This window comes from Carlito syrichta, unplaced genomic scaffold, assembly GCF_000164805.1.
Source record: "Carlito syrichta isolate Samal-C Ts95f unplaced genomic scaffold, Tarsius_syrichta-2.0.1 Scaffold307058, whole genome shotgun sequence".
In the NCBI taxonomy this organism is placed as follows: domain Eukaryota; kingdom Metazoa; phylum Chordata; class Mammalia; order Primates; family Tarsiidae; genus Carlito; species Carlito syrichta.
The window spans coordinates 463,788-475,728 of NW_007251154.1; the positions used below are offsets into that span (position 1 = coordinate 463,788).

The 11,941-nt window shown below is 46.3% G+C and overlaps 1 protein-coding gene across 3 annotated transcripts in view; it reads right to left on the bottom strand.

Annotated features, from left to right (window-relative positions):
- Nucleotides 1–11,941, bottom strand: part of RAD52 (RAD52 homolog, DNA repair protein) — a 30,042-nt gene that overhangs the window by 2,322 nt on the left and 15,779 nt on the right. For 2 of the 3 annotated variants that reach the window (XM_008063816.2, XM_021715404.1), the window contains exons 2-7: nt 10,748–10,849; nt 9,617–9,718; nt 7,987–8,080; nt 7,745–7,812; nt 4,842–4,960; nt 3,213–3,943 (exon numbers count right to left, since the gene is read on the bottom strand). In XM_008063816.2, the coding sequence (XP_008062007.1) occupies nt 3,727–3,943; nt 4,842–4,960; nt 7,745–7,812; nt 7,987–8,080; nt 9,617–9,718; nt 10,748–10,831 (684 nt within the window). In that variant the 5' untranslated portion in view covers nt 10,832–10,849 and the 3' untranslated portion in view covers nt 3,213–3,726. Of the gene's footprint in view, nt 1–3,212; nt 3,944–4,841; nt 4,961–7,744; nt 7,813–7,986; nt 8,081–9,616; nt 9,719–10,747; nt 10,850–11,941 lie in introns of those variants that run through there. The other variant, XM_008063818.2, reaches the window with a different exon arrangement.

The following is an 11,941-nucleotide window of genomic DNA, read 5'->3' on the forward strand; positions in this document are numbered from 1 at the left end:
TAGGATCACTGGAGCCCAGCAGGTCGAGGCTGCAGTGACTGGGAGTGGCCACTGCACTCCAGTCTGGGCAACAGAGTAAGACTCCAACTCAAAAGAAAAAAAAAGAAACTGAAGACCCAAATAAATGGAAAGACCATCCCATGATCATAAATCTAAAGACTTAATGTTGTCATACACCCATATTACCTAAAATGATCTACAAATTCAGTGCAACCTCTCAAAATCCCATCGGCATTTATTGCAGTAGCCAGTGTGGTAGAGGTATCAAGACAGACATACAGACCAACAGAACAGAATAAAGAGCCAGGAAATAAGACCCTTGCATATACGGTCAAATGATCTTCAAAAAGCATGAAAAAAACCACTGACATGGGAAAGGACAGTCTCTTCAGCAAATAATGCTGGGCAAACTGGAAACCCTATGCAAAGGAATGAAATTTGACTCTGATCTTACACCATACACAAAGATCAACCCAAAGTGGATTAAAGACCCAAAACTGTAAAACTCTTAGAAGACAACATAGAGGGAACACTTCAGGACACTGGATTTGGCAATGACTTTTCTGATAAGACACCAAAACACAAGCAACAAAAGCAAAAATAAATGAGATACAATCAAACTTAAAAACTTGTAAGGTGACTGGGCTCACTGGCTCACACCTGTAATCCCAGTGCTGTGGGAGGCTGAGGCGGGAGGACTGCTCAAGGGTAGGAGTTCAAGACCAGCCTGGACAACACAGAAAGACCCTCTCTACAAAGATTAAAAATTAGCTGGATGAGGTAGTGTGAGCTTGCAGTCCTACCTACTCAGGAGGCTGAGGCAGGAGGATCACATGAGCCCAGGAGTTCAAGGTTGTAGTGAGCTGTGTCTGGGCCACTGCACTCCTGCCTGGATGACAGAGCAAATCCCTGTCTCCAAAAAAAAGCCCAAGGCAACCTATGGGATGGAAGAAAATATAAATCATATATCTGATAAAGGGTTAATATCCACACTTTTAAAGAACAACTGTTAAATAACAAAATATCAACACAATTTAAAAATGGCAAAGGACTTGAATCATCTTTTAGATTCTCCAAATTTGATATACAAATGACCAACAAGTATATGAAAAGATGCTCAACATCACGAATTATCGAGGATTATGTAAATCAAAACCACAATAAAATATCATTTCATATCCATTATGATAGCTATTCAAAAAAAAAACAGGAAATAACAAGCGTTGGCAAGGTTGTGGGAAACTCTGAACTCTTGTATACTGTTGGTGAGATTATAAAATGTTGCAACTACGAGGGAAATCAATATGGCAGCACCTCAAAAAATTAAAAAGAGAGCTACCATATGCTCTAGCAATCTCACTTCTGGGTATATATCCCCAAGAGTTGAAAGCAGGGTCTCCAAGAGATATTTACACACCCATGTTCATTGCCACATCCACAATAGCCGAGAGAAAGAAGCAAAGCAACTCAATGTCCATCAATAGATGAATGGACTAAAAACATGGCAGATATACATACAATGAAATGTTATTCAGCCTCAAAACATAAGAAAATCCTTTTTTTTGAGTCAGCGTCTCACTTTGTCACCCAGGCCGGAGTATAGTGGTACATTCACAGCTACTGCAGCCTCGACCTGCTCAGCTCAGGCGATCCTCCTGCCTCAGCCTTCCAAGTAGCTGGAACTACAGGCATACAACACCATGCCCAGCTAATTTTTTTATTTATTGTAGAGACAAGGTCTCATCAAGTTGCCCAGACTGGACCAGGCACAGTGGCTCAAGCCTGTAATCCCTGCATTTTGGGAGGCCAAGGCGAGGGGACTGTCTGAGCCCTCGTTTTCGAGACCAGTCTAGGCCACTTGGCAAGACCTCACCTCTACAATAAATCAAATAATTAGCCGGGCGTGGTATCACGTGCCTGTAGTTCCAGCTACTTGGAAGGCTGAGGTGGATGGATCGCCTGATTCCAGCAGGTCAACGCTGGGGTGGCCATGAGCGTGCTACTGCACTCTAGCCTGGCCAATACAGTAAGATTCTAATTTAAAAAAAAAAAAAAGTTGCCCAGGCTGGTCTCAACCCCCTAGGTTCAGGCAATCCTCTCACCTCCACCTCCCAAAGTACTGGGATTACAGATGTTGAGCCACTGTGCTCAGCTAAAGTAAAGAAATTCTTTTTTTTTTTTTTGAGTTAGAGTCTCACTCTGTCGCCCAGACTGGAAAACATATAATACAAAATTTACCATCTTAACTATTTTTTTTTTTTTTGAGCTGGAGTCTCAGTCCATCACCCAGACTGGAGTGCAGTGGCCGCTCCCGGCCACCACAGGCTTGACCTGCTGGGCTCCAGCGATCCTTCCGCCTCAGCCTTCCAAGTAGCTGGAACTACAGGCGCGCACTACCACGCCCGGCTCATTTTTTTTTTTTTATTTATGGTAGAAATGAGGTCTCGCCTGCCCAGGCGGGTCACAAGAAATTCTTATACACACTACCACATAGATGAATCTTGAGAGCATTAATGTCACGTGAAATAAGCCAGTCACAAAAAGACAAAAACTGGATGATTCCACTTACGTGAAGTATAAAGAGTAGTCAAATTCATAGAAATAGAAAGCAGCACGGTGGCTACCAGGGGCTGGGGAAAGGAAGCAGGGGGGAGTTCTTGTCTTAGGGGTCTAGAGTCTGAGTTCTGCAAGGTGAGAAAGTTCTGGAGTCAGCTTCACAAGAGCGTAAGTGTACTTAGCACAACTCAACAGTACACTAAAAATAGTTAAGATGGTGCCAGGCTCGGTGGCTCAGCCTGTCATCCCAGCACTTTGGGAGGCCGAGATGAGTGGATTGCCCGAGCCTAAGGGTTTGAGACCCGCCCAGGCAACTTTGGCGAGACCTCATCTCTACAATAAGTCAAAAATTAGCCAGGCATGGTAGCATGCACCTGTAGTTCTGGCTACTTGGAAGGCTGAGGCGGAAGGATCACCGGAGCCCAGCAGGTCGAGGCTGTGGTGGCCAGGAGCGGCCACTGCACTCCAGTCTGGGTGATGGAGTGAGACTCCAACTCAAAAAAAAAAATAGTTAAGATGGTAAATTTTGTATTATATGTTTTTTACCACAACAAAAAAGAAAGAAAATTATAGACTAATATCCCCTGTAACACAGATACAAACATTCTTAACAAAATATTTAGCAAGCTGAATCCAATCACGTTTAAAAGGGATTTGTTTTTAAAGGAGTGTTGGCAGCTGTCCATGGACACATCTGTCCCAGGAATGCCACAAGAAAAAGGACGCCTCGGGTACAAGATGGAAACGCGGTCCTGGATAGCGGCACGGCAGGTACCTCAGAGCACGCCACAGAGGAAGCAGCCGCCTGCCCCAGCAGGAAGAACACTCCAGGGACTGACTCATCCCAGGCCAAGGGGTTCCAGGGCGCTCGACCAGACCCCACGCCCCAAAGGCAAACGCTCAGATGAGGGGATAGGTGCCCACAAACAATGGAAACCTAAGCTTAAAGACATCAGAGCAAAGAAAAAGAAAGGTTGAACGAGCAAGATTCAGAGTGTGTCTAGAAAACGACAGTGGTGCCGCAGAGGGACACGTGTCCCTTGGGCGGTTTCATAGACCACTGCCAACCACAGTTCTCTACACACGGAGCAAGTACCATAAAGTCTCTAGACCTTGGTTTCATCTGTAAGATGAGGTGATTAGCTCCTGCTGGCTCTTGCTTTCAGAATCTTACGTGAACACTCCAGACCCTCTGAACAGCTGAGTCCTCACTTCTTCTCCCGTCATCCTCCAGACACTCAACCCATGACACACAGACTCGATTACATTCTCTCCGCTGCAACCCGCTGCATTCATCCATTTCTGACGTACCTGGCGGGGAAGCTTATTGAGTGACCTCAGGTAGTCTTTGTCCAGAATACAGTTTCCAAGCGCATTCCCAAAACTCCTAAGGGTAGAAGGGGAACACAATGAAACAGGACTGAGAATGATGACATTGATGACATGTGAATATCGGAGAACAGAGTTACGACGTTTGTATAGTTTGCTTCTCAAGTGCAGCCCAGGACATGGGCCCGTATGTGAATTCCACGAATGGTCAGGGAGCACCTGCCACGTTCCTGCACCGCATTTACTTCTGAGAATGCAGCAGTGAGCCCCACAGACACAGACCCCCGCCCTCGAGGACAGGTGAGGATGAAAAGGCCGAAGAACCCCTCACAAAACCATCGCAACCTCCCGACGTGGAGCACAAATTCCAGAGCAGAGATCTTCCAGGGACTGCTCCAATTCCCCAACAGCAGCAGGCTACACACACTTGGGGGTGCGAGGGGGGGACCACGGGCACAACCCTCCGAGACCAGAGTTCTTAACTTGGGATCCGTGGACTCCCCCACAGAATTCATGGGTTTTTCTGCTGATCCAGTTCACTTCAGTTCTCAAAGACGTCTGTGTAACTGGTAACTAGGCTAGCCAGGATGCTGACGCACACAGAGCGTTCAGGCGCACCGAGAGAGAGGACGCCAGCCCCGCACTCACATGCGGGAGTGGAACAGCCTCGTCTACGTTCCCGAGTTGGGGGCAAGGCACGCGCCAAACAGACAATATGAGATGCCACAGTTATTCCGAAGAAGAGGAAGCCCAAACATAAGCGCTGAGAAAATACAAAGGAAAGCAGGAGAAGAGGACAGACGGGAACGGTGGTGGAGTGAGACGTCTTTCATGGTATGAGCATCTGTCATGTCTCTGTGCCGCATCAGCTTCTGAGAATCGCGTCCACGTGCTGCCTTTTTGAAGACTCTGAAACAATAGCTGACGTGAAGCCAGCCAGACCGTCTCGCCCTCACCTGAGGGCTCGCTTCAGCCCATCTGTCACTGCCTCCTTCCGCGCCTTCTCCAAAGACAAGGCCTTGGACTTGAGGCCCTCACTAACACCATAACCCACGTCTTCATGGTATGAGCCATCCTGTGGACAGAAAAGGAGATCGGACCGGAACATGAGCGCAGCGGGCATGTCCCCTTCTCCTCAAGCAGCAGTGTTCCAATGGCATCTACTGCTGGCGACCTTGCTCAGGGGCACGGGCACAGTGAGCTGTAAGAGAGTCCGTTTCCGGGAGCACTTCCTAGACCGACCTGCCTGGACCCAGGCCCACAACCAGGCCGCCAAGACAATCCTCCCTTCCCACCTTCTCCATCCCATACAAAAGGCACATTGCTAGTCCACTCAAATCTTACCAAAGTGCCCTACCCTAGGTATCAAAACCAAACACAGGGATCATTTGAAATCCTGCATCTAACGGACTCAAACGGTTACACAGCAAATGCCATTGTAAGTCAGGTGGCATCCATCTTTGGCTGTCACCAAACATGAAGGTGGACTTGAAGGTGGACTTGTTAGCTGATAGAGAATTAAATAGAGTGTTGGATGATAGCACTCTGTGATGCTTGAAAAATAACTCAGAAAGCACCCAAAGAAATGAGTAACACTGTAACAAAAGTCTTTCCATTCTCAGCTACTTATTTACATTTAAAATAAGAAGTCAGAATAGAATTAATGCAGAAGGCTCATTCATGAAATAGATAATATTCAATTATGGATACATAAACTAACTGAAAAGAGAAAACAGCACCATCCATCTCATTAGGGTATTCATTTTCCATATAGTTTTGTTTTTTATTTTTATTAAGTATCAAAATGTTGACGTAATTATGTAGTCTCTTCAATATAAACACAATTTTCTAATCAATTGTGCGTTAACAATAACTACAATAAGAACTCAACCTAGAAAAAATCTTTTAATACTTACCTTAAGGTCACTGCAAATTTACCAAAAATGTGTATCTGTATTTACACATATATGCACACACATAAGCAGAGAAGCATAATAAGGTTTTTACCAATAAAGTTTTCAATCAAATATATATCAGGATAGAAATCAGTGGAAGCCGGGCTCGGTGGCTCAGCCTGTAATCCCGCGCCTTTGGGAGGCTGAGGTGAGTAGATTGCCTGAGCCCACGGGTTCGAGACCCACCTGGGCAGCGAGACCTCATCTCTACAATTAATCAAAAAATCAGCCGGGCGTGGTAGCGCGTGCCTGTAATTCCGGCTACTCGGAAGGCTGAGGCAGAAGGATCGCCAGAGCCCGGCAGGTCGAGGCTGCGGTGGCCGGAAGTGGCCACTGCACTCCAGTCTGGGCGACAGAGTGAGACTCCAACTCAAAAAAAAGAAATCAGTGGAGAAATGGAATAGAAATGTAAGTTTGGACAAAGAAGGAACAACATAAATTTTCTGGTAATAAAAGAATACCTTGCTCGGGTATTTTTTCCAAATAAATGACAGTATTTATTCCCCTATAATATTTAGATTCCACTGGTACATTTAAAAAAGATGTAACAGGCCAGGCACGCTGGGAAGCTGAGGTGGGAGGACTGCTTGAGCCCAGGAGTTCGAGACCAGCCTGGGCAACATAGCTACACTTGTCTCTACAAAAATAAACAAATCACCGGGCCATTGTGGTACATGCCTATACCACCAGCTACTTGGGAAGCTGAGGAAGAAGGATTGCCTGTGCCCTGGAGGTTGAGGCTGGGCCGTGCCACAGCACTCTAGCCTGGGCAACAGAGTGAGACCCACCCATTCAAAAAAAAGTGATAGATTTACGATAAATCCCCACTTAATATCTTCAGTTGGTTCCTGGAAACTGACTTTAAGCAAAACGCTATATAACAAAGCCAGTATCTCTTTCTCATCAACGCTACAATGAAATACGATTCAAGGGCCTCCTGAACATCGCTTCGCTCAATATCCGTTTCCAGAAACCGATCAACAATGCTAAATAGGCTTACAGCATTTTCAATGTCAAATTTTACAATATGCCATAAAACATACCCTTTGTACTATGTATATATGGTGAAAACTTATTTTTCTTTTTTTTTAGTCGGGGTCTCACTCTGTCACCCAGGCTGGGGTGTAGAGGCACACGCACAGCCACCGCAGCCTCGACCTGCTGGGTCAGGCGATCCTTCTGCCTCAGCCTTCCAAGGAGCTGGAACTACAGGTGAGCACTATCACGCCCGATTTATTTTTTGATTTATTAAATAAACGAAGTCTTGCCAAGTTGCCCAGATTGGTGTCGAACCCCTGGGCTCAGGCAATCCTCTTGCCTCAGCCTCCCAAAGTGCTGGGATTACAGGTTTGAGCCACCGCACCCGGTCAGGTGAAAACTTTTTTTTTTTTCTTTGAGTTGGAGTCTCACTCCGTTGCCCAGACTAGAGTGCAGTGGCACGCTTCCGGTCACCACAGCCTCAACCCACTGGGCTCTGGCGATCCTTCCGCTTCAGCCTTCCAAGTAGCCGGAATGACAGGCATGCACTACCACACCCAGCTAGTTTTGGTTTATTGTAGAGCTGAGGTCCCGCCAAGTTGCCTGGGTGGGTCTCGAACCCGCGGGCTCAGGCAATCCACTCACCTCGGCCTCCCAAACCGCTGGGATTACAGGCTGAGCCACGAAGCCCAGCCCAGGTGAAAACTTTTAAGTGTCAATTTTAAAAGGTCAAGAGGACAGAGATTTTCAGACTTCTCTTAGGAGGCACATGAGCAAGAACGTTTGAACATCCTCAGACTGACACACAACTCTGGGCCCAGCTCTCTGGCCTGGCTGTGTCACAGTTCTAAGACTTCCCTACCTGCTGGCACTCTCCTACCACCCACCGGTGCTTCTAGGCAGCAAGTCTGCGCCATCACCCTCACCTTCAACTGGACCCTCACAAATGCACAGACTCCCACGTAGAACTTGCCATTGTTGAGGTCAACAAAATCTAGGGTGGGAAAGAGAACCAGCTGTAGAGGACACTGACCCCTGTACCTCAGCCAGATTCCTCTTGCTGGCAGCCAGGTACACCTACCTTACATCCTTGCCCATAAAACACCCTCCTCAGAAATATGGCCAAGTAAGGGAGGGAGCAGTCACCACCAGGAGGACACACACTCACCCACATTCTGCTGCGTGACAGAGTGTGCCCAGCCATTGTAGCCGAACATCTCGTTGGCCAGACTAATTACCCTGTGGCCCTCAATGTAACACACCTGAGGAAAAGAAAATTTCAAGAAAAACCTGTTAAAATTCCTTGCCATAACTTAAGTGCAAGTCAAATTTTGCTTAGTTCATTTCTTATCTGCTTTTTTGGCAAAACTGCCCTTCACATTCCAGGGAAATTCTCAGTGAACTTATTTCAAAGATCTTCTATAAGGGACAAGTGAGAACTAATTGTCTGCCTGGGGGAAGGAACTAGATTGGGAACAAAAGATATCCACTCACCAAACAGTGTCCAAAACCCACAGATTCCAAAAAAGTACAAAATCTCAAGTTAGTCAAGACCAAACACACACAAAAGTTAAAATTAGAAGCTAATGGTGTGTCATTATTATGTGTTAATTATAAATTTTTCAAAAATATGTTAATTCACCCCCAAAAAAGCAGCTTTTTTTTTTTTTTGAGTCAGAGTCTCACTCTGTCACCCAGGCTGGAGTGCAGTGGCATGCTCACGACCACAGCCTTGACCTGCTAGGCTCAGGTGATCCTTCCGCCTCGGCCTTCCAGATGGCAGAAACTACAGCACCCAGCTAATGTCTGACTTATTGCAGAGACAAGGTCTCACCAAGTTGCCGTGTTGATCTCGAATGCATGGGCTCAGGTAATCCACTCACCTTAGCCTCCCAAAGTGCGGGATTACAGGCTGAGCCACTGAGCCCAGCCAAAAATAACATTTTAAAACATGTTGTAGGCCGGGCACAGAGGCCCAGCCTGTAATCCCAGCACTTTGGGAGGCCGAGGTATGAGGATTGCCCAAGCTCAGGTGTTCCAGACCAGCCTGGGCAACTTGGTGAGACCTCATCTCTGTAATAACTCACAAAAAAAAAAAATTAGCCAGGTATGGTAGTGTGCATCTGTAGTTCCAGCTACTTGGAAGGCTGAGGCAGAAGGATCTCCTATGCCCAGCAGGTCAAGGCTGTGGTGGCTGTGAGCGTGCCACTGCACTCCACCCTGGGCAACAGAGTGAGACTCCGACTCAAAAAAAAAAGATGTTGTAGATATCCTAAGATGGCAGTTATATAAGCCTCAAGATGACAACTGGGCACACTGGCTCACTTGGATTAATCCCAACACTTTGGGAGGTGAAGGTGAGGGGGTTGCCTGAGCCCATGGGTTCAAGAACAGCCTGGGCAACTTGACGAGACCTCGCTTCTACAATAAATGAAAAAATTATCTGGGCACAGTAACACGTGCCTGTGGTCCCAGTTACCTGGAAGGCTGAGGCAGAAGGTTCACCTGAGCCCAGCAGGTTGAGGCTGAGATAGCCGTGATTGTGCCAGTCTTGGCAACAGAGTGAGACTCTGATTAAAAAAATAAGTAAAATATAAATAAAAATGACGAAGCTTGGGCCCCTTCAGATGAGAATGAAGGCTAGAACCCATCATCTCCCAGGGGCACGAAGAAACATCCTGTGACGGTCACAGTGAACAGGTGCCTTCTGAATCCATGACGCAGAGAGGGAGCTGCCAAGACCACCTGAGTAGTAGGCTACGTGGACGCTCGCTTTCCAAGCAGGTGAGTTCTCCTACCTTCTGGCCTCCTCCAGCCATTCGACTGCTGATGTATTCTGGGCCCAGCCTCTGCCTCAGTGCACTCTGGATGGTCTGGTACTCTTCCGCTGTGTACTGGCACTACAATCCAGAAAAGGAAAACTGGTATTTCCAACACTCTTTGCATCAGTGAGTCTCCAGCCTTTTCGTCTCAGGACCTCTTTACACTCTAAAAAAGTACTGAGGATCCCAAGAGCTTTTGTATATGTCGGTTATATTTATCACATCAGGAATGAAAACTGAGAAACATTTAAGGCATCTGTCTCATGAGGCATAGAGCGATGACACCATCACATGTCACAGTCTCTGGAAAACTCAGGAGAGAATGAGCATGAAAAAGGCAAATAGTATCTCAGTATGATCATAAAACTAATTTTGACCTCACACAGTCTGAAAAGTCTTGAGACCCCCCCAGGGATGCTGGGACCACACTTAGGGAACTGCCACCATCCTTATACAACTTTCTCAAGCCAGGATTAGGAAACTAACACTTCCCATCTCAGAGTCCGGACAGGACATTTTTTGCAGGACGGGAGTATGGAATGAGAAAACGGAAAAGAAGGCTTTGCTTCCCTTGTTCCTCTCTAAAGCTTTACACCTTCTGCTCCAATTCAGCAGCTTCCCAACCTAGGGGTTGGGGTTTTGCCCCATTTAAATGTGAGATAAATACAAACAAAGCTCTGGTGTAGACAAAGACAGCTCGGGTGGACAAAGCAGGAATCGCTTTTCTATACATAGAATATCCCTACAAAGAACAGGACCCAGTAACTGTGGATGCCTCCAGGAACTAGGACTGAGCAACAGACAGGAGTGACAGGGAACCAGGGCAACTTTTCATGCTGAGTCTGTTTCATTTTGAATTTGACATCACATGAAGGTTTGAGGTGACCCAAAAAATAAGCACACTTGGACCTAAATGCAATCCCCTGCACTATTAGTCTTTTGATGCCGAAGTTCAAAATGCCCTCAGAGGTCCCCAAAGACCTCAAATAACGCATCTGAAGATAAAAACAGGAACAAATGTTCCCACATGTACAATGAAGCTCTGCAGACATCTCATCCCGTTTCTCTTAACTGCATTCTCTCCAGGGATGAAGGAACCACGGTTACCTGTCCAAAGCATAACACAGAGCTGCCACTAGCCGGAGGATGGCTGTCACGCCCTCCAAGAGTTGTGTCTTCCATCCCAGACATGTTGATTCCGGCTGGCCTCTACAGACACGAAAGGTTAAAAAAAAGATGTCAAAGACTTCTAAAGGTAGAAGGCAAGAGCCCCTACTAAGAAATCAGACACAGCACCCATATGCAATATCCTAAGAGTTACTTTATTTTTTTGAGTTGGAGGGCAGTGGCACAATCACGGCTCACTGCAGCCTTGACCTTCTGGGCTCAGGTGATCCTTCCACCGCAGCCTCCTGAGTAGCTGGGACTACAAGCACACGCCACTATGTCCAACTATTTTTTTCAGGGGGAGCAGAGGTAAGGTCTCGCTATGTAGCCCTGAATGGTCTCGAACTCCTGAGCTCAAGCAGTCCTCTCTCCTTGGCCTCCCAAAGTGCTGGCTTTATAAGCGTGAGCCACTGCGCCCGGCCAACCTGAAACTTTCTGATGCTGATAGATGCCTCATCCGACCTCATATGACAGGTCAGTCAAAACACAAGCACACAACACACAGTTTATTCGGTCTTCCCAAGAGAAAAACAAAATTACCTTCAGGCTTTGAATATAAGGTGTACATGAAACATAAATGAGCTGTGGGGTTAGACTTGGGTCCTATTCCTAAGATACCTTATTACATCTATGCAAATATTCCAAAATCTCAAAATTCCAAATTCAGAAACATTTCTAGTCCCAAGAATTTTGGATAACGGATACTCAGCCCGCACTAGCTGAAAGATCATGATGGGAGATGACAGATACATTTATTAGCTTGATTGTGATATATCAAATCATCACGTTGTACATCTTAAATATATACAAGTTTTGTCAGTCACAGCTCCATAAAGCTGAGGGGATGGGGGAAAAATGAGTCTGTTTTAAAGCGAAAAACACCAACTTACTAAGACCTACCCTAAAGACAGCATGACCCTGGTCAATGCGGGGTCAAAAAGAAATATAAGTCACAATAACTGAACTGCTTTCCAGGAGCTAACAAGCTTGGAGGAGGGGGAGAATAAAAGAATGAAACAATTAAAGAGCAATGGAGGACAATACAAAAGACCCTTAACATTCTGGAAGGGTCGATACAACTGTTTGGTTCCTGGACCCCAGCATCAGCATTACCTGGGAACTTGTTAGAAATGC